This window comes from Littorina saxatilis, linkage group LG2, assembly GCF_037325665.1.
Source record: "Littorina saxatilis isolate snail1 linkage group LG2, US_GU_Lsax_2.0, whole genome shotgun sequence".
In the NCBI taxonomy this organism is placed as follows: Eukaryota; Metazoa; Mollusca; class Gastropoda; order Littorinimorpha; family Littorinidae; genus Littorina; species Littorina saxatilis.
Genome location: NC_090246.1, coordinates 86,567,539 through 86,593,073, shown reverse-complemented (window position 1 = coordinate 86,593,073; position 25,535 = coordinate 86,567,539). Strand labels below are relative to the sequence as shown.

Sequence of the window (25,535 nt, the reverse complement as noted above, 5' to 3'; positions counted from 1 at the left end):
AGGGAGAGAGACGGAGAGAGAGAGAGAGAGAGAGAGAGAGAGAGAGAGAGACACACACTCACACACACATACTCGGACAGAGACAGACATAGAAAGACAGAAGCGGAGAGACTCAGAGGGAGACACAGACAAAGACATACAGAGAGAGAGAGAGAGAGAGAGAGAGAGAGAGAGAGAGAGAGAGAGAGAGAGAGAGAGAGAGAGAGAGAGAGAGAGAGAGAGAGAGAAAGAAACAAGTCGCGTAAGGCGAAAATACAACATTTAGTCAAGTAGCTGTCGAACTCACAGAATGAAACTGAACGCAATGCAACGCAGCAAGACCGTATACTCGTAGCATCGTCAGTCCACCGCTCATGGCAAAGGCAGTGAAATTGACAAGAAGAGCGGGGTAGTAGTTGCGCTGAGAAGGATTGCACGCTTTTCTGTACCTCTCTTCGTTTTAACTTTCTGAGCGTGTTTTCAATCCAAACATATCATATCTATATGTTTTTGGAACCAGGAACCGACAAAGAATAAGATGAAAGTGTTTTTAAATTGATTTCGAAAATTTAATTTTGATAATAATTTTTATATATTTAATTTTCAGAGCTTGTTTTTAATCCAAATATAACATATTTATATATGTTTTTGGAATCAGCAAATGATGGAGAATAAGATGAACGTAAATTTGGATAGTTTTATAAAAAAAAGTTTTGTTTTTACAATTTTCAGATTTTTAATGACCAAAGTCATCAATTAAATTTTAAGCCACCAAGCTGAAATGCAATACCGAAGTCCGGGCTTCGTCGAACATTACTTGACCAAAATTTCAACCAATTTGGTTAAAAAATGAGGGCGTGACAGTGCCGCCTCAACTTTCACGAAAAGCCGGATATGACGTCATCAAAGACATTTATCCAAAAAATGAAAAAAAGGTATGGGGATATCATACCCAGGAACTCTCATGTCAAATTTCATAAAGATCGGTCCAGTAGTTTGGTCTGAATCGCTCTACACGCACGCACGCACACACACACACACACACACACACACACACACACACACACACACACACACACACACACACACATACACACACACACATACACCACGACCCTCGTCTCGATTCCCCCCTCTATGTTAAAACATTTAGTCATAACTTGACTAAATGTAACAAGTCGCGTAAGGCGAAAATACAATATTTAGTCAAGTAGCTGTCGAACTCACAGAATGAAACTGAACGCAATGCAACGCAGCAAGACCGTAGCATCGTCAGTCCACCGCGCACGGCAAAGGCAGTGAAATTGACAAGAAGAGCGGGGTAGTACTTGCGCTGAGAAGGATAGCACGCTTTTCTGTACCTCTCTTCGTTTTAACTTTCTGAGCGTGTTTTTAATCCAAACATATCATATGTATATGTTTTTGGAATCAGGAACCGACAAGGAATAAGATGAAAGTGTTTTTAAATTGATTTCGAAAAAAAAAATTTGATAATAATTTTTATATTTTTAATTTTCAGAGCTTGTTTTTAATCCAAATATAACATATTTATATGTTTTTGGAATCAGCAAAGGATGGAGAATAAGATAAACGTAAATTTGGATCGTTTTATACATTTTTATTTTTTTTTACAATTTTCAGATTTTTAATGACCAAAGTCATTAATTAATTTTTAAGCCACCAAGCTGAAATGCAATACCGAAGTCCGGGCTTCGTCGAAGATTACTTGACCAAAATTTCAACCAGTTTGGTTGAAAAATGAGGGCGTGACAGTGCCGCCTCAACTTTCACGAAAAGCCGGATATGACGTCATCAAAGACATTTATCAAAAAAATGAAAAAAACGTTCGGGGATTTCATACCCAGGAACTCTCATGTCAAATTTCATAAAGATCGGTCCAGTAGTTTAGTCTGAATCGCTCTACACACACACACACACACACACACACACACACACACACACACACAGACACACAGACACACACACGCACATACACCACGACCCTCGTTTCGATTCCCCCTCGATGTTAAAATATTTAGTCAAAACGGATCTCGTGAGAACGGTAACAAAACGAGACATGTCACCTCTCCGAATGCATTCCAATAGATGACCGCTCATGCGGCCATCAATAAAGGCTCGGTTTTTTTCAGAAACGACTCAAAATGCCGTCTCATCATCGGAATTCTGTTATAGTATTCAAATAGTACTATACACAAACATTGTATGCACGTAAGTCGCACATTGCTTTAGTTCAGGGGCCCGTTAAGCCAGAGGGCGGGTGGGGGGTTACAACCTGGGGTCGAGGGGTCGGTAGATCCCTGGTGAAAATTGCTCGCTCTTTACGTAGGGCACCAAGGATGTTCTCAAGCGGTGAGTGTTTAGTCAAGTCAAGTCAAGTCAAGTCAAGTCAAGTCAAGTCAAGTCAAGTATTCTATTGTTTTGGGCCCAGAGGGCTTTGAAACAAAGATATAACTTTAACAAAAAAAGGTAACAAATCAGACAGTTAATATATGTATACAAATTGAGCAGACAAATACAACAATACTATACAACCAAAACATAAATTGGCAATAATTATACACTTTCATACATACAAACAAGTCGCGTAAGGCGAAAATACAACATTTAGTCAAGTAGCTGTCGAACTCACGGAATGAAACTGAACGCAATGCAACGCAGCAAGACCGTAGGCGTATACTCGTAGCATCGTCAGTCCACTGCTCACGGCAAAGGCAGTGAAATTGACAAGAAGAGCGGGGTAGTAGTTGCGCTGAGAATGATAGCACGCTTTTCTGTACCTCCCTTCGTTTTAACTTTTAAGATGGGAACACGGTCCGTTTGTTACACCCCCGGTATAGGGGTGTATAGGTTTCGCTCGATGTGTTTGTTTGGGTGTTTGTGTGTTTGTTTGTGTGTTTGTGTTCGCATATAGATCTCAAGAATGAACGGACCGATCGTCACCAAACTTGGTGAACAGGTTCTATACATTCCTGAGACGGTCCTTACAAAAATTGGGACCAGTCAAACACACGGTTAAGGAGTTATTGGTGGATTAAAATTATACAAGGACTTATACAGGGACATTTTCATGGTCAAAGGGAAATAACCATTCTCACTCAGTCACTGCCACCAACTGAGAAGGTTATTTCCCTTTGACGGGGGTGTTTTTCCTACCTCATAGGAATTTCTTGTTTATAATGATTTATTCAAACAATGACCAAGGGTCTGTAACAAAGAAAAGATACATACATGGTTATCCTCAAGTAAACAGCATCGATTGAGAAGGGACTGATGATGTACCTTTTAATGTCCAACTAACTCTATTTGGGAGATTTTTTTTTATCAAAATACGGAAGACGACAAAACGGTTATTGCCTTGGGGGGGATCGTTTTAAAATGCCTGCACCGCACCTGATTGTCATAATCCGTTTTTGGTAACAGCTTTGTACAGCGGTTGTCTGCATTATTAGGTCCCTCTGATAAGAGGACACCCCCCAAGGAAGAACACCTGTTTTCTCTTTTATCTTTGCCAAAATCTACCTGTCATGACAGCATCCTGAACTCAGGTCAAAATGAGTTACTTCCCTTAGGGTCTCATAAGCGATAGCCATTGAGTGATTGCTATGTAAGTGTGAACTGTGTGTTCGAGAAGTTGATTGGTATTGATGTTTTGAGGTGAAGAATTGTGTTGTAATTTGTAAGGAATTAATAAGTCTGTATCCTCCCAAATTCTGTGTTTGAAGTGTGTAGTGTGAAGAGTGAAGAGTCAGTGTAATTATAGATAGGGCAGAACACGAATACATAAAAGTAACTCCTTTATTCGCACTATTATCCACTTCACGACACCATCATTTAAAACAATCAGAACCAAAATAGGAGTAAAAGTGCCATTATGACAATTTAAGAAAAATTGTGATTTTTAGTGTTCAAACATGGTAGTACCTGACCTCAAGGGATCTTATAAACTGACATCGAAAAAGATCCTGTCAAGTTTCTCTTGCACACACACGCACTCACAGATTAGCAAAGAAAGTGTTTTATCAAGTTGCTGCTGTTGGGATGATCAGTAGCAGAACTTAGTAGTGTTTGTTTTTGCACGTTTTGCATCCTACATTTTGACGGGCGAATGAAGAAAACACACTATTTCTTCTGCCTGTACCAAAACTGGGTAATGCGGTCACACGGGTGCTCCCAATCGACGCAAAAACGTCGATGCGTGTTGTGTGGAAGTTGAGTGCGAACATTTCATTGGCTGAAAACGCTCACACCTCCATAGAGCAAGGGCATGTCTAGGACGATTTTTGACCAACCAAAAGGGCGAAAACAACTCCGTTTCAGTAGGGTTACTGTTCCGTCGAAAGTCGTGATCTTGGTTGGGAAGGATTCAGTTCCAACTGGAAGATATCAGTTAAAATCAGCAAAATGTTGCGGCAGTTTACAAAAGAAATTTGCCAGGGTCTTCCCAGAGCTTCGAGTCAGGCACGAGCGGCGGTTTCAGCGTGTAGGACCTCGTCCACATCAACAGCAGTAGACGAGGATGAAGGTGAACCAAGTTTCTTCGAAATGGTGGGGATGTTTTTCGATCGTGCCAGTGGCATTATCGAGGGCAAATTGGTGGACGAGATGAAAGGAAAGATGCCCTTTGAAGAGAAAAGGAAACGTGTGGAAGGAATCTTACGCATAATCAAACCGTGCAACCACGCGATCGCCATAAACTTTCCCATCAAACGCGACACTGGTGACTATGAAATGATCGAGGCGTACCGCGCCCAGCACAGCCAGCACAGAACCCCCTGCAAAGGAGGTGAGTGACACACACACACACACGGAACGCCACGCAGGTGGCAGCAACGCACACTTCTGTTAATTTAAGTTAACAATAGATAACAACTTTTGCAGCTGAATGTCTGGAGGGAAGCCAGTAAGATGAACCCTGCGGCTGTTGAAACCACTTCCAACCAGACAAACGCCCCCCCCCCCCCCTCCCCCATGCTGGCGAGAGCTGACCTCTTGAAAGCGTCACACTCACAGTCACAGTATTAAGTAATCAACCAGGTTATTGGTGTAAGGTCACCGATCCTTATATATCGAATAGTCCATCTATTTTGAGGTTAGGTGTATCTGTGAGCACAACAGCTTGGGTAGTTATCCCTGGACAGTTAGCCAAGGGAATGAAGCCATTGAAGGTGACAATGGGTGTAACAAGAAATGCACCAGGATTGGTCGATGTATGGGTTTAACAAGTAAATTATGACTATGAATCTTTATGACCTGTATTATTATTGATAACTTGCTTGTTAATATTATTGTTATAAACCTGCTAGTCATTGCCATTTAAACAGCAATCGGCTCAGAAAAAGTCTTTCCTATGAAATCTAGCAGGTTGACCAGGGCAAATTATAGGTTGGTTGCACTTGCAGTATGCCCAATAAAATCTCAGAATGAGAAACTGTCTCTATAGTGACTCAGAATTTTGATCTTGATACACTCTGAAGTAGTGTCCTTTGTCTCTGGCATGAAATATATATATATGTCTCATTCAGTCATTGTCTGCAGCACTCGTTTAGCTGTGATTCAAGGGCATATGTTCAGTAGGCGCAAATCAAGTCAAAATTAGATTGTTAACAGCAAAAGCAAGTCAGTCTTTTTTCTTGATTGTGAATAATCTTGTGCTCAAATCTTAATCATCTGACATTTTCACTTGCTACCTGTATCAAAGGAAAAGAGCTCTCTTTTTAAGCAATTCTATTTTAGCAAGTGTTATGTACTTGTAAAAAAAAGGAGCTGATTATGCACTCCATTTTGAGTGCTTCAGTCGTTAATTCAGCTCTCTGCTAATTTAGCTCTCTGCGGCATAGCAAGTTTTCTGTTCATCTGCTGTAAGCAGGCAGTATGATTTGCTTGAGTGCCTTACACTACACTAAGAGGTGGTTGAAGGAGAAAAGGTTGAAGCTTTTGCGTGCAGATGGTATACACACTTAATCTTTTAATCTTGGCCACAGAGAAGTATAAAGGTTTTGTGTCCGAACAGTTCATTGTGTTCCCTTAATTGTGTCTGACAGAGAAAGGATGATAATGACGATGGCTCTGGGTTGCCAAGTCCGTTTTCAAGGATAGCAAATTTCAAATGACAATGACAAGATTATGACTATTGAAAAAAATATTATCTTCAGAGATTATGAGAATGTGTCTCTTCATGTCTTTTCTCAGAACAACGTCTAGAAGGTGTACAGTAATGGTAAACAAAGGGGCCAGGATATCCTGGGTTGTTCAGGTTTGTTTACCAAAGTAGTGTCCTGGTAAAACTGGAGCAGGTCATTGGTTGACACTCAAGTCACGCTGACTTGCCACTGCTGTACTGAGTGACATTGTTTGACACGGCATAGTCTTGACTGTGAATTTTATTTTAACGCAATTGTTTTCAAACAACAGGAAAGTCCTTGCTGATCACTTCAAATCATACCAGTAGGAAGCTCTGTTGCTGGTATCATGGTGTGCTATAGATCTATGGCCAATGTGCTATACAATTTCAAATGAAATTCTCATATGTTCAGCTGCCACAGACTATGAGTGACTTACATCAACAATGTAATACCTGTAGGAGGGGATACATTTAAATCATGGTATAGATCTGGTTTGATAATTTAGTGCATCTTTAAAAACCATGTTTTTGGTTTGAAGTTGAGTGTCAAACTTAAAGTAAAAAGGCCCTGAAAATTGCTTTAGTGCAAGGGTCCACAGACATCATTTCAAAACATTTGAGTGATTCACTGATTGTGCTCAGTCAGGCACGGAAGGAGAGTGCAGAGCTGACAGGCAAACACTCGCCCACACACCCAAACAGGTTCCCCCTTTTAGCAAATGAAAAGGCCTCCTTGCACTGAAGCAAAGCTTTTGTTGCTTGACAGGCCTGTGCTCTCTCTGTGGAATTGGGACTCATTTCCTGATAGTCAGTATTGGCGTTAACCGATAATTATCGGTATTTTACCGGTTGAAATGAGAAAATACCGGACAATAATTGGCTGCCGGTATAACCTACCGGTTGATTTTTAGAACTACCGTTTTTTTCGCTGGTAAAACAACAAAACCAGTACTCTGAGTTGGACTCTTACCGTGGTTCCAATGACCAGCCTACCTTTTTTTTCTGGATAGTTTCCATCATAAAAGTTTGTGTACCAGTTTGAAAAAGTATTAGCACCATCACTGATAGTGATTTCTGACCTGTGGAATAAGAACCCATTACCTGATGTGTGATTTCTGACCTCTTACGCCCAGACCAGTACTTGCTTGTATACATGTCTGCTCATGGAGGGGGGGGGGGGGTGTGTGTTCCGGTTAGGGTTCAAGTGAGAGAGTGTTAGGTAGGGGGAAGGGAGAGAAATGTTCATCAGGTTCTTTTGTAAATGTTACTCATAACACACACGGTAACTGTTAGTCATTCTTTCCTGATGTCAACTGTTAATGGGTGAACTGGTTCAGTGGGTGATGCAATAAATGTTGGTGCACTGTATTAGCTCCATAGACCCTGGTCTACACCACTGAGCCTGTTACAGTTTTGCTTTTCTTAGTATTGCATCATCACAAATCCTTGTGTGCGAAAGGGCTTCTTTTTCTTGCTGTGGGTTGGGGATTTTGCAAGAAAAATTCTTATGTTTGCTCAGCAAGGGATGTTTTGACATAGAGAATAGACTGGACTAGGAGAATTTACCGCATACATGCAGTTATGAGAAAAGATTTGAAGACATGCAATTATGAGGGAGTATTTGCTCTGCAGACTTGTAATTATGAGGGGAATTAACTTTGCAGACATGCTATTTTGAGGGAATATTAATTTGCACTGCAGACATGCAATTATAAGGGGAATTTCCAGACATGCCAACAATTTTATGAGGGAATATAGTTTGCAGACATACAATTATGAGTTAATATTTGTATACATGATGTTATGGACTACATGGATGTTCATTGTATGGTGCCTCACCAAGCATCACAAAGACAGAGCTATGAAAATACATGTATGGATTGAATCTGGGATATTGTATGCCCTGACCACCTGGCTTGGGCACACAGCTATTCAGCAGTGTTATGGTTGTATTGATTAATGCGGTAATTAAATGTGTCAGATGGAATGGGTCCCACCTACCTTGACAAAACATGAAGAATAGTTCAATGCACTCACATCATGTGAGTGTTTACATTAACACATGCTGCTGATACTACATGTATAGATATCTGACATCTGTTGACAGCTTTACTTAAAGTTAGTCACAGGTAGCAACAATGATGATATATATATTATGTCAAATATTGTGAGCATGACTTTAATTAAAGTAAGTTGAACTGTTGATTAATTGTCCGTGTATTGCTGCAGGTATACGTTACAGTATGGATGTCAACATCGATGAAGTGAAAGCCTTGGCGGCCTTGATGACCTACAAGTGTGCCATTGTTGATGTCCCTTTCGGCGGCGCCAAGGCTGGCGTGAAGATCGACCCACAGAAATACTCGGAGCATGAGCTGGAGAAAATCACACGACGCTTCACCGTGGAACTGGCCAAGAAAGGATTCATTGGTAACTATTTTGTATTCCTCTGTGTTGATGTATTTGTTTGGATCATGTTTATAAAAGTATTAAAACCCACACACAAATGATCGGTACCAGACCTGGAGGAAAATCACACAACGCTTCACGGTGGAACTGCCCAAAAAGGATTTTTTCTCACTATTTTTGTAATTGTTTGTGTTATGTTTTTGTTTGTATGTGTATAAAACCCACAGAAAATGGTCGGTACCTGACCTGGAGAAAATCACATGAGGTTTCACTATGGAATTGGCTGAATAGGATCTATAGGTAACACTAACAAATTTGCTATGTCAAGTAAACGTAGTCGGAGGAATTTCAAAAAGTGCAAAAGACAGAACACAAGCTTTTGTTCAGTTGGATCTACCCTTGCGAGCATCTCACAGGATCCCCTATGAACTTTTGTTTTTGTATAATTTACTATTCCATAGCAACCACCTGTCAATACTGACCACTTTTGGTTAGTCCTGTGGGCGGTCGTTATACTTAGAGACAGGTCCGACTGTATTGAGAAGGGATAACGAAGTCAAGCTAATTGTACATCTGCATGTTTATGTCAGGGTGGAAGTGAAAAGTTTGAAACTACCACACTAAGCACTGTGCTTCAGGCATCAATTTACTGCCAATGCCATTGAATTAGGAACACTGAGTGTTGGCACCAGTTCAAAATGTGTACATACTTGCAGATCTGTGTCAGTAGCAGGCGGAGGTGAGGCATTATAAGATGTTTGATGGGTTGTTGACAGACAAGCTTTTTTGTCGGTCCGAGGGGGAGCATATCGTCTTTTGTTTCATATTTATTGACCAAGGCCGAAGGCCGAAGGGCTATTTTATACTGCAGACAGATTTTGCTGGGCCCTGTGAAGGCATTGAAGTGTAATTTGTACCCTGCTGGCAGATTTTGCGTACTCAGCAGTGTAGTTATACTGTGCACACACCTTCGTCACATTGTCCATTGACCCTGGCTTTAGTGTTCAGAGGTGTTACATGTACTGTTAGTGTTAGGGCAGCTAGCGGGCAGTATAAGCCTTAGGCTTCAGCTTTTTCCTTGTGGGATTGGTCACTTTTCTTCACAGGCTATAAGCTGAAAGTCAAGTTGTGACACGCGGAAACACAAAGCGATGTAGAACGGTGTTGAAGGCTGTAAAGACATTGATCTAAATGAAGAATTTGTTAACATTACAAAGCATATATTTGTATATTGTTTTTTTAACACACTTCCCACATGGAGCAAAGCCCAGATATGACCAACTTGTAAAATGAAAATCAACTGTCCTTGTAAAACAGAAAATACAGGTTGTTTGAAGGGTGTTCGTTCATGAGAGGGACTAGCTGCCGTACCACCAAAAATCTGTTTAGGCTTTCAATAAGAATTAAGATCATCATTACACCTGGGTACATACCAAATTATCACTAGCCTGGCTGCTTCCAGTTCAGATTCAGACTTTTCCGATGACTTTATTTTGTAGATTGATCTAGGTGTCACTAACAAAATCAATTCCATAAAAAAAAGCCCACTGCACAGATGGCAGCTCGGCTGTGGATTTTTGGAGTGTAATCAAGCAGAAAGATGTTTTTATTATGCAAAAAAGTCTGGACAGATCTACACAGATCTACGGTGGTAAACATTATTGCTGACAAGAGAAAGATGAAACCATTAGTGCATGATACCAGTGGTGACATAAACTAAAAGGTGGTTCTGTATGACGGCTTACTAGTGCCAAAACCTCATTGTAATTATCAAGGGAAAATTACTAATTTTCCCTTGATAATTACCATTTTCACGTGTTTATTACTCATTTTCCCGGGCCGGAATAATTACCAACTTTCACCTGTTAATTACTAATTTTTAGTTTTGGCTCACTTCCTGACGGATTGCTAGTGCCAAAACTAAAAATTAGTCATTTTCCCATGAAAATGAGTAACTAACAGGTGAAAACTGTAACTGACCGCGTTAATTAGTAATTATCACGTGATAATGGGTAACCCCAGGTTTTGTCACTAGTAAGCCGTCATAGGGCTTACTAGTGCCAAAACCTCATAATTGTAATTATCAAGGGAAAATTTGTAATTTTCCCTTGATAATTACCATTTTCACGTGTTAATTACTAATTTTCCCGGGAAAATTACTAACTTTCACCTGTTAATTACTAATTTTTAGTTTTGGCTCACTTCCTGACGGATTGCTAGTGCCAAAACTAAAAATTAGTCATTTTCCTGTGAAAATAACTAATTATCCCGTGAAAATGAGTAACTAACGAGTGAAAACAGTAACTGACAGCGTTAATTAGTAATTATCAGGTGATAATGGGTAACCCCAGGTTTTGGCACTAGTAAGCCGTCATAGTTCTGACCTGTCAATGTTCTTTGCCAGTAAAAAGTAAAACAAGACAAACGTTGCACTGTCAGCTGAAAGTGTCATGACCCCTGCTTCAAAAAGTCATTGCTCTAGTTTTGGTACACTGGGGAGATCACATACACCGGTTTCTTATCTGGGACGCATAGGCACCTTACAATTAAAGTTTTAGTTCTGTTGTGATACTGAAGTGGTCTGTTAAAAAATATTGATCAGGACGAAAGAGCGCCCAAGGGAAGAGAGATAGTTGGGAGGAAGGATTGAGATGAAAAAAGATGTGTGTGTGTGTGACAAACCTTCAGACAATTGTCACATGGGTCATGGGCCTGTGCATTGTTTAATGGTGGTGGTTTTGTTTTGCACTGTCTTTGTGCATGTGACTATCACATTTAGATGCAAACAAATCTATAGTATTGCAATACAATAACATTTAACAAATGGTGGCCTGAATGAGCAGAATGAATCATGCCCAAAGAAGAGAGCTGAGTATATTGTTCACATTAACGTACAACTCAGCAGGCTTTCTGTCAGTATCTACAGACAACATGTCAAATAATCCTTCCACCTGTTTATACCATCCAATACTTACTTTCTGTTTCCTGCTTATCATGTAACTGAATAGAAAAGAAGATTTAAACAACATCTTTTTTGTGTTTGGACAAATTGTGTGGGTATTATTATGATGTCCTCTATCTGTGTGCGAGTGTGTGTATGTGTGTGCATATTTGTATGGTTGGGTTAAGGTCAAAGATTATGTCTGCAAGAGCTGTACATTCCTGTGGTGTGAGGCAGTTACTCTCCAATTCATCACAACCAGTTTTTCACAAAACCAGCACTGCACAGCTGTTTGGGTTACCATGAGGCCACCTGGGACTTATTGACTGAAATAAAAACATCATCAATCTGTTTGTTTGTTGGTTCGCTGAGGAGAAACACCAGCAGTCTTTCTATATCTTTGTCTGGCTGTTTGCTTGCCTGTATTTTTTTTACATTTAGTCAAGCTTTGACAATGTTTTACCATAGAGGGGGGGAATCGAGACGAGGGTCGTGGTGTATGTGTGTGTGTGTCTGTCTGTCTGTCTGTCTGTCTGTCTGTCTGTGTGTGTGTGTAGAGCGATTCAGACTAAACTACTGGGCCGATCTTTATGAAATTTGACATGAGAGTTCCTGGGTATGATATCCCCGGACGTTTTTTCATTTTTTCGATAAATACCTTTGATGACGTCATATCCGGCTTTTTGTAAAAGTTGAGGCGGCACTGTCACACCCTCATTTTTCAATTAAATTGATTGAAATTTTGGCAAAGCAATCTTCGACGAAGGCCGGGATTTGGTATTGCATTTCAGCGTGGTGGCTTAAAAACTAATGAATGAGTTTGGTCATTAACAATCGGAAACTTGTAATTAAAATTTATTTTTATTAAACGATCCAAAAACAATTTTCCCGCAGTGGGGCACTGCGGTTATGAAATTAAAGGCCCCTCCTGTTTTTGGAACCGCAGGAGCTTTCTAGTTTGCTGTTAGGTAGATTTTTGGTTCCTCTTTCCTGTCATGCTCTCTTTTTCTTCATGAATTCTTTTCTTTTTTCTGCCTTCTTGCTCATTCACCTGTATTTTTTCCAAAAATCTCTTCTCTTGCCGCTTGTCTCGCGATTCATGTATAGTTTAATCTGTTAGTGTTCTGATGTAAGTCCAGCAGTAGATAGGTTAAGCCTATTTTAACATACTGGAAACTGGTAATCTTCCAGTAGGTATTAATTTAGTTTTACTAAAGCCTGCTGGGACACAAGTAATGGGTTAGTGCATTTGTAAACAGGAATCGCTTGACAAGTGGCCCCCTTCATCCCCCCCTTCCTCGTCCTGATATGGCTCTGCGTAGTCGGCTGGACGTTAAGCAACAAATAAACAAACAAACAAAAACAGTTTCATCTTATTCTGCGTCATTTTCTGATTCCAAAAAACATATACATGTTATATTTGGATTAAAAACAAGCTCTGAAAATTAAAAATATAAAAATTATGATCAAAATTAAATTTCCAAAATCGTTTTAAAAACTATTTCATCTTATTCCTTGTCGGTTCCTGATTCCAAAAACATATAGATATGATATGTTTGGATTAAAAACACGCTCAGAAAGTAAAGCGTGCTATGAAGCACAGCGCAATCGCTACCGCGCCAAACAGGCTCGTCACTTTCACTGCCTTTTGCACTAGCGGCGGACTACGTTCAGTTTCATTCTGTGAGTTCCACAGCTTGACTAAATGTAGTAATTTCGCCTTACGTGACTTGTTTAAAGGTTACAGTGAAACCCCTCTGTTGAAACCTAACAAAAATCAGAGAAACCCAGGTCTTAGAACGGAGGGAATCTCAAAACTGGAGATAATTTATTCACAAAGGTTATTGTACAGAAAATCTTTTTTTTTTAAATTATAAACCACACACACACACACACACACACACACACACACACACACACACACACACACACACACACACACACACACACACACACACACAAAACACCAATGTCTGAAATGGTGGAGTCTGAAAAGGAGGGTTCCACCTTATAGTCAATAGAGGCTTTGTTTTGAGGAGTTTTTGTATCAAATGTTTGCTTTAAACTTTCTTTTTGAAAGGTACGGTTTTTGTGTTTTTAAGAGTTTTTCAAAACAATTATTTCAGATTTCCATAATGGCCCATGGATTTAAAACACAACTTTTTAAAGATTTTTTGTGGCATTTTTATGTTTTCAGGACCCGGTATTGATGTACCCGCCCCTGACATGGGAACTGGTGAACGAGAGATGAGCTGGATTGCAGACACTTACGCCAACTCTCTCGGTAAGGACCAGATCTGATCATTCTATAATTGCCTGTGATGAACATGTCTGAATTTTCTCCATGGTTATTTTTTTCGTTTTTTATTCTTAGGTTGCCAAGCACATCATTGTGCGGGGCGTTTAATAAATTAACATATTGCATCCGTCCTCACACAATGTCTCCATGTTTAAAAAAAATTATAATAATAATAAAAAACGCTCGCGCTGGACCCGAGTACTCTTCAGACTGGCTCGCTCAATAAATATAAATGTTTGGAATGTCTGTGGTGTGAATGTTGGTTTCTGACCAGAAATGCAGATCTATCTCTGGCCGATTCATAGATTCAACCTACAAACTGCGACCTCATCTGTGATCAGATATGTTTCGACAAGCATTAAACGGATGAAATTAACCACATGCAGTTTATTCTTCAGAAAAATGCACACAAAAAATGGGTTGGGTTCGGTGATTTGTACATAAACGTCTTCCTCGCGATAGATTCGCTTATTATTTTGTCTTATGAAGCCGTCATCAACACGAACACAATGATTGCAGAAGCAAACTCTGTACCTACACGACCGAGACACAAGACTGATTATTTCACAGCTGCAATGAGAATAGAGAACAAAGACGTTTTGGGTAAGCTTACTCACGTCAGGTCTTCACTGACAAGCTCGGAACAGACGGAAAATTCCGAACAAAAGTAAATGACGTCAAAGTCTCTTTCGCTTTGCGTGTAACTTTGTCATGACGTATTTTTGTGTGACGCGTTCGGCTGTTCTATCAGCTCAATGGCTGCGTGTTGCCCCGCCGGTGTGAACTCCTCCTAGTCCTACGGCCAAGTCGGTTTTGTGGTTTATCTCGCATTTAGGTCCCAGGTAACATTATGAAGTTTTAATACGATCAATCGGACCTATTATCAAGTTAGTGTATCAACTTTTGAACGAACTGCGCCCAGTAGTTTCCCAGCAATAAGCTGTTAAGTGGAGAAAGACAGACAGACACACAGACACACAATTAAAGTCTGCTGAGCCCTTGTACTAGCGTACTCGGGGATAAAATGCTTGTACATGTACATAGCACTGTTCACCACCCAGTAGCAGTCTCATGAAGCTTTACAAAAATCTTGAAAACAACTGAATCGTGGACAATAAATCTAAATACTTAACTAAGTGTTAAACTGACAAATTACAAATGCTTTACTCTTGTAAGATATCAACATGGCAGGGTAAAACACAAAACAAAACAAAAAACCATGGTATGGCACACAAAACTCTGACCACATGACCTTTGGAGTTAAAAGCTCAGGAACGAAGAAGAAGAGGAAATATAAACATGTGTTGTTTTAGTCTTGCAATGATTTCTTTCTTGTAAATATTCCAAGTTGGAAGTTAGACTAACTTCAGGTGTTAGTAATTTTCTTTCTGAAGACAAGTTCTAAGAGAGGGACTGGGTGGCCGAGTGGTAACGCACTTGCGCTCGGAAGCGAGAGGTTGCGTGTTCAGGCCTGGGTCAGGCCGCAATTTTCTCCCCCCTTTCCTAACCTAGGTGGTGGGTTCAAGTGCTAGTCTTTCGGATGAGACGAAAAACCGAGGTCCCTTCGTGTACACTACATTGGGGTGTGCACGTTAAAGATCCCACGATTGACAAAAGGGTCTTTCCTGGCAAAATTGTATAGGCATAGATAAAAATGTCCATCAAATACCCGTGGGACTTGGAATAAAGTAAAACAATTCCATCTCACACGGCATTAAGTCTCAGGTAACATGAATACACGCATGCAGAAAAAAAAATATATGGGTAGCGCCGTATGTATGGCAGCTCGCTTTCCCCGGGGAGAAAGCAGCCCGAATTTCGATGAAGGTAACCTCACTGGACTGTAAATCTTATCCATCCATCCATGCTGTCTCAGTACTTACAAAATGAAAGGAAATAATGAAGAAGGAAGAGAAAAAGTTTGTTGTCTGGACAGAAGTTTGATAATTGTCCTAGACACGTGATGTTTTCCACTGTAACTAGTGGAATAACGTTTAGAAACATCATAAAAGAACAGATGGACGTCTAGTGCTTGTTTTTCAGGTCACTTGGACATCAACGCTCGGGCGTGCATCACCGGAAAGCCTATCCCCCAGGGCGGCATTCACGGCAGAACATCAGCCACTGGCAGAGTAAGTGTGTGTGTGTGTATGTAAAGAGAGTGAGAGAGGGATGGCGAGAGAGGGTGTGTGTGTGTGTGTGTGTGTGTGTGTGTGTGTGTGTGTGTGTGTGTGTGTGTGTGTGTGTGTGTGTGTGTGTATAAAAGAGAGAGCGAGTAAATTAGAGCTTTTGTTGATATAATGCTGGTTGTTGCTGCTTCAAGGCTGTGATAACTGTTTATGTTTTTTGTACAGGGAGTGTTCTGTGGAATTCAGAACGTCATATGATAAGTGTTTATGTTTATTGTACAGGGAGTGTACCGTGGAATTCAGAACATTATATGATAACAGTGTTTATGTTTCTTGTACAGGGAGTGTACCGTGGCGTTCAGAACGTCATATGATAACAGTGTTTATGTTTCTTGTACAGGGAGTGTACCACGGCATCCAGAACTTCATCTCAGAGGCCAGCTACATGAGCATGGTGGGCCTTACCCCAGGCTTCGGTGACAAAACTTTCATCGTTCAGGTGAGTAGGAACTCCACACACAGTCTGTGTGTTACTGTGGAGGATTGCACAAGATTCAGCAGGTGTGACTGAAGAAGAGTAAAACTTGTGCGTGCTGACACAGGCTGAGGCATGAGAAGTTAACTGCATCATATCTGATGTCAAGACTTTTACGTACTGAGTAAAGAGTAAGTGAGCTAGGCATGAGAAGTTAACTCCACAGTATCTGATGTAAAGACTTATACGTACTGGTTGTATATATTATATATTATGTGTGGGTGTGATATATATGTGCAAGGTTTTTGGTAACGTGGGTATGAACAGCATGAGATAACTGCACCCTGCAGCAGCCAAGTGTATCACAAGTTAACAGTGGCGTGTAATATGTGTGTGTGTGTGTGTGATATATGTGTGAGTGATATGACTGTGCAGGGATTTGGTAACGTGTATCACCTGTTAAAAGTGGTGTGTGATATGTGTGAGGTATATGTGTGTGTGATATATGTGTGAGGTATGTGTGTGTGATATAATTGTGTGAGATATATATGTGTGTGTGTGATATAATTGTGTGTGATATATGTGTGCAGGGTTTTGGTAACGTGGGTATGCACAGCATGAGATACCTTCACCGTGCAGGAGCCAAGTGCATCGGCGTGATGGAGAAGGACGGCAGCATTTACAACTCTGAGGGCATCAACCCTCGTGAACTGGAGGACTACAAGATCGTATGTTGTCGCATGCTTCTTTTTCACACCAGATTCCTCTTGATCTATATCTTTGCTTTTATTTTGAAGCAGTGTTTCTGGAAACAATCTGCCCATACTAGCTTGAAGAAAATGGAAATGCAACCTTAAATATGCTGGTTTACCTCTTAGAAAAGGGGTTCCAGTGTATCTAACTTCAGACACGCTTTACAGAAATTCAAAATGAGCCGACTCCAGTGCACATTAGTTTTGAGCAGACGTGTAACGACTTTTACCAATTACCCAGCATTCGAAAGCAGAAGGGCACAACATGGAGCCCGAGTTTAGCTTTAACTAGCCTGTATAGTGTTCGCTGATGTGAGTGTGCTATTTTAGTCTACCACTCGGCGCTCTTATGAATTGCTGAGCTGTTCAGCAAGCTCTCACTCAGTCTGTCTTTCTGTATGGCGTGACTGTATGGTGTGGCCTTCTTCTGTCAAATGCTAGTTACGTAATTAGTACGAGCCATTACTCCTGACGGCACAAATTAACACAAATCCAAAAACTAACGGACTGCCAATGTTACAAAAATCAGAATAAAAAAAACAAATTGTTACAATCACTGATCTTGGACCCAGCGGTCTTTAAAAGTGCACAGACACACAAACACTTAGGCCAACAAAAAAAAATAGTCTGTTTACGGTAACCCGACCGACCCTATTTTTTTCGCGCGACCCTAGACTTTTTTTTGGCATTTTGGGGGGGAAAAAAAAAAAAAATCTCGACCTACCGACCCTATTTTTTGGGCCTATGTTACCGTAAACAGACCTATTTTTTTTGTGGCCTTATAAATAATACAAATATAACGTTCATATAACCGTCCTAGCTTTCTTGTTTTTTGACACATTTATAAATATTGTAAATATAACGCTCCTGTTACATATCTTTCTTGTTTTTTTTAACTATTTACAAACCCATGCCAACTCGGTTTACAACTCTGTTGCTTTTTTTTCCCCAGGACAACGAAACCATTGTCGGCTTCCCTGATGCCAAGCCCTATGACGGCAACATGCTGTTTGAGAAGTGCGACATCATGGTGCCTGCCGCAGGAGAGAAGCAGTTCACCAAGAATAATGCCGACAAAGTGCAAGCCAAGGTGAGCGTCTTTCTCCTTTATTGTTGTTTGTACAGTAAAACCTGCGAGCAAAAGACGCTCTTGGGGAGCCTTGCCACTGTCCTTTGTAGCAAGGTGTCCTTTCTTATGAATATGAATGTGCCAACATTTTTTGGGGGAAAAAACCCCAACAGTCACTGATTCTTTTTTGCCACAGTGATTATTAAAACTCAAAGTTTTGAAGCCCGCAAGTTTTTTGTTTTTTTCAAAGAAAAGGGGAGAGAGAGAGAGAGAGAGAGAGAGAGAGAGAGAGAGAGAGAGAGAGAGAGAGAGAGAGAGAGAGAGAGAGAGAGAGAGAGAGAGAGAGAGAGAGAGAGAGAGAGAGAGAGAGAGAGAGAGAGAGAGAGAGAGAGAGAGAGATTTTATTTTACTGTACTCTGATGTAAGACCTGCAGAATGAGAGCTGTAGACAAAAAGACTTCTTTGAAAAATTGTATTGATTCAGATGTGAAGGCAGCTTTTTTCTTCAGAGTGAAAAGTGAAGGAATCAGTTTTTGTATCATGGAGAATGAAAGCATTACAGTAAATGCATAATGAAAAGCAAAGGCATTTTAGTTTGTGAAATGGAAAATAAAGGATTTTTCTTCCCTCAAAGTGAAAAGTGAAAGCTTTAAGGGAAAAGGAAATGCTCACAGTTCTTTTGCTCTGATTTAGCCCAGATAAATGCTTGGTTTATTTTAGCTTGAAACTTTATCCAACTCCTGTCAAATCTTTCCTTAATCAAAGTAGGAGGTGGTGGGGAAAACACTCAAATGACAGGCTTGTGTTAAGAGCAGAGTTTTCTGTACATTTAATGTGATGTATTTGCGTTAATTTCTTCACACAGATCATCGCTGAAGGTGCCAACGGACCAACCACAGTTGGCGCTGACGAGATTTTCCTGAAGAAGAACATCCTTGTTATCCCTGTGAGTGACACCCTTCTGTTTATTCCTTTTGGTGACGATAGTTGTCTGTGAATGTGTGTGTGTGTGTGTGTGTGTGTGTGTGTGTGTGTGTGTGTGTGTGTGTGTGTGTGTGTGTGTGTGTGTGTGTGTGTGTGCATTAGGAGATTGTGTTAGGAGTGTGTGTTAGGAATGTGTAATTGGGTGTTTGTGTGTGTGTGTTATGAGTTTGTGTTAGGAGTGTGTAATTGTGTGTGTGTGTGTGTTGTGTACCTTTTTTGTATTTGTGTTTCTATGTGGTGAGCATGCATGTGTTTGTGTGTATATAACATCACATTCCTTTTTTTTTTTTTAAGAGGGTAACTGCCGCATTATGAATGTGGCATACTTATTACTTATTTCTCCCCTCTTCTGCTAGATTTACGCTCTTTTGGTTGTAGTGGAACTTGCGCTTCAGATTTTGTGTAAATATTTTTTTCACAGAAAGCATTCAAATACTTTTTGCGCTCCTTTTAAATTAGTGCAAGTGTTTTGTGACATCACTGCGTTTTGTTTTTTCAGGACCTGTTTATCAACGCTGGAGGTGTGACCGTCTCCTACTTCGAGTGGCTGAAGAATCTCAACCATGTCAGCTACGGCCGACTGACCTTCAAGTACGAGAGGGAATCCAACTACCATCTGCTGGGTATGTTTTTTGCATTTTGTGTCTGTTCCGTATAGATCCAGCTGAGAGGGGGGGGGGGGGGGGGGGGGCAGATATTACAGTATGTGTATCCGTCTATGTGTATGGATGGTGTAGCTAATTTTGTTATGAATGTTTTTTTGTTTTTTCAAATGTCCTTTTGAATGTCATTAAAACTGCCTCATTTCTGCTGGGGGGAGGGGCGATATTAAATTATATGTATGTGTCTATGTGTACGGTTCTGTGGCTATTTTTTTTTAATGTCGTTTAGCATGTCATTAATCCTGCCTCTTTTCTGCGTTGCAGAGAGTGTACAGGCTTCCTTGGAGCGCAAGTTTGGCAGAAACGGCGGTGCCATTCCCATTGTACCAAGCGAGGAGTTCGAGAACAGGATTTCTGTGAGTGCACATTGCATTGATTCACTAGCCTTTGACCCTCCCGTGAATACTACCAACCACAGTCGGTTTTGGTTGTAGTGATCATCTCGCAATGCAGTTCGAGTAACACACTTTCACGTTATAAATTGGGGTGTGTAAATCAACCCATTTTATCTGGATTGCTTAGAGATCTGACACAGTACTGGGCACTCCAAAATTGAGTACAAAGCAATTCAGCACATTTACCGCAACCCTCAATTTTTACTCAAAAGAACTATTCAGGCACATATTTATTACATGCATACGGGGCCCAAGGACTGTTATGCCGGGGTGGAAGTAGAGATAAGCGCCTACTTCCCAAGAAATGCTCCATATGGCTTCGTGTCTCCAAACACCTCTGACAGTCAAATCCAGCTCCTGGCCTTCACGTGGCGGGCCCTGTCTTCGACTAACAGGAGAAGGGATGCAGGCGGGTCCCTGGCGCCTTAAAACCAGCTGCTTCGGGCAGATGGGGCTCGTCAACCTTGGATGGTCGCTCATCTAGGAGAAGGACAACTCCGATTTCAAAACCCGCACTGCCTTGTGTGCGCCTTGGGAAAGGCAAAGGCTACGAGAAGGAAAACTTCGACAACAAACCCGGGTAGAGTGGACTCGACAGCCCAGCAAGGCAGCTACTCTTGGGGAGGAGGCAACCCTGAGTAAGAACCTCAACCACCGAAGACGGAAGACAGCAGCCAACTTGGCGTGGGGAGAAAATCGGCTGTCTACACTTCCACGATAAAATGAACATCGAACGCAGAAGAAGAAGAAATTACATGCATACAAGCGAACAGGAATGTGTATGTAAAATGACAGTGGATCCCCCTTTTAAGACCTCCAAAGTATCTGTGAAAACCAGGTCTTAAAAGAGAGTGAGTCTTAGGCAAAAAAAAAAAAAAAATAGGTGTGGTTACGGTAACATAGCCAACAAAATAGGGTAGGACTAGGAAGGTAGGCAATCACTTTTTTTTTAAAACTTTTTTTTCTAATGTGTACAAATTAAACCTACTTGACAGGGAAATAAGTGTGCGACTCGGGCGCTTTCGCTTTCATTGCGTTTTTTGCACTCGTTTTCTTGGTGTTTCTTGTGACAAATGTAATAAAAAGTTATAGGGTCGGCCCCTAAAAATAGGGTAGGTCGGGTTACCGTAACCACACCTATTTTTTTTTTAGGCCTTAACTTGGGGTGTCTTGCAGGAGGGGTATGTGCTGTCCTTGTTTTGCCGAGGGCACAATTCTTTTGTTTTTCACCTTTTTTCAACTCACCCAGTCATTCTGTTGTTTAGATTTATTCATGTGTGGTTAAGACGTTGCAAGTGTTGACTGAGGACTGTGTGTGTTTCAGGGTGCCTCTGAGAAGGACATTGTGCACTCGGGCCTGGAGTACACCATGGAGAGATCGGCCAGGGTCAGTGCTTTTCTGTCTTCACGTTGCTTTCGTTGTGCTCTCCACTTGGGCTCAGGCTGGGCCCTGTTGTGATGATTGGGCAGATGTCTTGTGTGTGTGTGTGTGTGTGTGTGCGTGTATTTGTGTGTGTGTGTGTGTGTTTTACTTGTTACGCGAAAATTGCACCTCGATTCTCAATTTATGATAATGTAATGGTATTGTCGATAGTTTCTGCTGTACCTGTTAATTGTTTAAACAGAAACTTATTCTTAAAAGTTCTCACAGCATTATTTTAACCCCAAAAGTTTTAGTTATAGCTTAGAATCTGCGCCAAATGAAGATATCTTTCTATGTCATATTTGTTCATAGAATGTCAGACTCATGTTGTATTGCCTTCGTGATAGATGCTTATGGATTTTTTTTCACATAAAGCTTTGACCGTAAAAATGTTGTTTCACAGAACATCATGAGGACGGCCATGCAGTACAACCTTGGCCTTGACCTCCGTACTGCTGCCTACATCGCCGCCATCGAGAAGATCTTTGTCGTCTACCGCGAGGCTGGTCTGACCTTCACATAAAGAGAGACTACTCTAGTGTCTCAGTTGTCTCAAACCTGCTGTTGTTTGTGTGATTTAGATGTACATCCTCTTTTTTTTTCCAATGCGTGATAGATGGATAGTTGGCGGAAGATTCTAGCTGAAATATGCTTGTCTTGTTTGTAAATTGTTTTGTTTGTAAACAAGGCCAGTGTGAAATGCTGACGATCTGTGGGTGAAACAAGTGTTATTTTATGGTGTGTTTTTTCCCTCTGTTTGCTGATCAGGAAAGCTAAGACCCTCCTTCATGACCAGTTTTGATGTTTCGCTTGATGAATTCTAAAGCTTCAAAGTGGTTCAACATTTTTCGTTTAACTTCATGAAAATTAAATGTTGTGTGAAAGCATTGCTGATTCAATATCAATCAAAAGTGAAAGAAAGTACACTATTCCTTCATTACCTCCAATCTCCTTGCAATATAAACAGGGTTCGTACAGGTCATGGAAAACCTGGAAAGTCATGGAATTTGATTTTTAATTTTCCAGGCCTGGAAAGTCATGGAATTTCAATTCAAGTCATGGAAAGTCATGGAATTTAACAAAAATAAGAAAGAAAAAATATTAACCTTTAGCACGCCAGCGGCTATTTTCGTCGCCCAGCCATTCCCCCCCCCCCCGATAATCTGACTGCGTAGCAAATGCTTGACTTGCTTGTCGAAGAGAGCGTAGAAACTGACTCAAATTCAGTGCAAAGCAAGCCAGTGTCAAAACTGGCAAGAGTTTGCGTGTTCGGAAATGGCGACCTGTGGATCTAGTCATGGAAAATGTTATTGAGGCTCATGGAAAGTCATGGAAAAGTCATGGAATTTTGTTTCTAAAAACCAGTGGGGACCCTGTATAAAGTACACTTTTAATTTGTGTTTCACCTTCAGGAGACAGTAAATGTCTTCTTTTGCCAGTGTTTGTGATGAAATTTCACCAGCTGCAAAATGGGTGATGTGTATGGTATGTGTTGCAACAAGTTTGTGTGTATTGTATGCTCAGAGCTAACAGTATGGACCTATTGATGCACAATAATGATGTTACTGAGAGCAAGGCAATTCATGTTAATATTAGACATGTTATATCTGATCTTCGCGCTGAAGTAGCAGTTTGTATATAACTGTTTTGTTATCCCCTCTACTGGCATATGCAAGAATCTTCCTCTACTCTCCACTTTATCCTTGAGGCATAATCATAGATCTGTGAGCGTAGACATCTCTTCAAACCTGACATTTTAACAAAAGCATTCGTTCATTGTTTGAATGGCTCTTGTGATGATCATTCTTGGCATCTCTTTTACAGTATATTTGTTGATTTGTTTTGAGTGTTGCGAAGGGATTGTGTTTTTGTTGGAAAAACATTTAGTAGTATTTTTACATTGTCACCATTATTTAAAACTTGGAATCTGTAGATTGACATTTGCTGACGTCTTACCACCCGCATAGTTAGAAAACTTGCCACAGAAAAGGGTTGATTTGCATTAATCATGGGCATAACATTCATTGCAGATCATCTGTTTCACAAGATGTTTTTATTGTACCTGTAAGAACAGATCTAACATGTAGACAAGACTCGGTGAGCAGCGAAAGAGAAGGGCATCTGGTTTATTATTACATGTACTACAGTTTGGATGTACTCAAACGCAGGGCAACATTTACCCTTTCAAACACCAAATCCGTTTTTGTTATTTTGCACTTTTCTGTTTGTATGGCATTACACCTTTTGCAATGTTTTCATATCTTCCTGGCTTGTAAAAAAATAACAGAGACACACTAAGGAAAGAATTGTAAATGTTCTGAAGTTTGCTATTTTCAAGATCATGTCAAACCAAACATAACTTTACCTGTGTTTTGTTGGAAATACATTTTTACGGGGACACACATTTTAATGTTGTAGGAAAGCTGTATCAGTTGTCTTATTTCTTTTTTAGACTAGTTTCAGTGGCTGAAATTGGAAGAAATATATTTGCATATATACTCCCCTGGTCTGCATACAGACATTTTACTTTCATGTGCACTGTGTATTAAGATGTTTTTTCTTGAGGGTTTAATGTACATGTATATAGTAAATTCTACTTACAAGAGAGAAAATATATACATGCTGTCATAAATCTATTGCCAATTTGTTTCATGTTGATGAATGTGTGCAAACACAGGAAAACATATACACACTCACTAATGTGATATAAAAACATCTCTATTATATTGTACATATAATCCAGCAGAAAGTATCAACGACATGACCACAAACATATTTTAAAGTTATAGTTCGTATCGGAGTAGTCGGTATCGATGCAACGATTGATCTTTTTGTGGCAGACGAGGACATATTTAGTGTAAACATTCTCACAACAATCCCACAGATAACTAAACATACATTCAATGTTGCCAGGCAAATGAAACTTTATGTGGCTTCTTAGTTAGCATCTACCGTAAAAAATGTGATTTGGCTTTTCCCAATAGGGAATGTCAACCACTCGACGGGCGCAGTGGTAAGATGTCGGCCTCCTAATCCGTATTTTTGAAAAAAATAAACCGTATTTTTTTTAATTTTCCGTATTTTTCCTTTTTTTTTTGTTTTAATTTTTTTTTTTTTCCCCTAGTCATAGTTATAGTAAAATAGTTTTGGGGCCATGTTTGAATCCAATTTTAAGGCTCAGATAGCCCCAGATTGCACCAAATTGCACCCTTGAAAAAAAAAAATTCCAGGGGGGGGCATGCCCCCGGCTAGAAGTCTTGGCGCTTCGCGCCTGCGAAACTTGGCGCAGCGCCTTCGAATTTTGTTTTCAGTATTTTTTTTTTTTTTCAGTTTTCATGCCTGAGGTCGTGAGTTCGAATCCCGGTCACTGCCGCCTGGTGGTTTAAGAGTGGAGATTTTTCCAATCTCCCAGGTCAACTTATGTGCAGACCTGCTAGTGACTTAACCCCCTTCGTGTGTACATGCAAGCACAAGACCAAGTGCGCACGGAAAAGATCCGGTAATTCATGTCTGAGTTCAGTGGGTTATGGAAACACGAAAATACCCAGCATGCCTACCCAACGAAAGCGGAGTGAAGCTGACTATGCTCTCAGTCTAGTGTGGGGAACCCAAATGGGCAAACAAGCTCACACGTCACCAGAATTTCTGGAACGCTGAAGAAGAATGTCGACCACACTGTGTGAACATTTATGTGGGTACGCATAGTCCCGACATATGGGTGCATTGTGTGCTACATTTTGTGACCAAGCTGGGCAATTCTCCTTTGATATGCGAATTTTGAACATGGTTTTCAGATAGAGCACTAAATAACTTTTACAGTGAAATGTAATATGCTGTGACTTTTGTATGTTATGAATATACAACTTGTTTGAAATT

General features: G+C 40.5%; 1 protein-coding gene across 1 annotated transcript; it reads left to right on the top strand.

Moving 5' to 3' along the window:
• Nucleotides 1-4,283: 4,283 nt before the first annotated feature.
• Nucleotides 4,284-24,291, top strand: LOC138960027 (glutamate dehydrogenase, mitochondrial-like). The gene is made up of 12 exons (XM_070331751.1): nt 4,284-4,783; nt 8,351-8,551; nt 13,669-13,755; nt 15,814-15,902; nt 16,300-16,398; nt 16,965-17,102; nt 18,079-18,216; nt 19,061-19,141; nt 19,679-19,802; nt 20,106-20,197; nt 21,561-21,623; nt 22,063-24,291. The coding sequence occupies exons 1-12, from the start codon at nt 4,402-4,404 to the stop codon at nt 22,180-22,182; spliced, it is 1,614 nt and encodes a 537-aa protein (XP_070187852.1). The 5' UTR covers nt 4,284-4,401; the 3' UTR covers nt 22,183-24,291.
• The last annotated feature ends 1,244 nt before the right edge of the window (nt 24,292-25,535 follow it).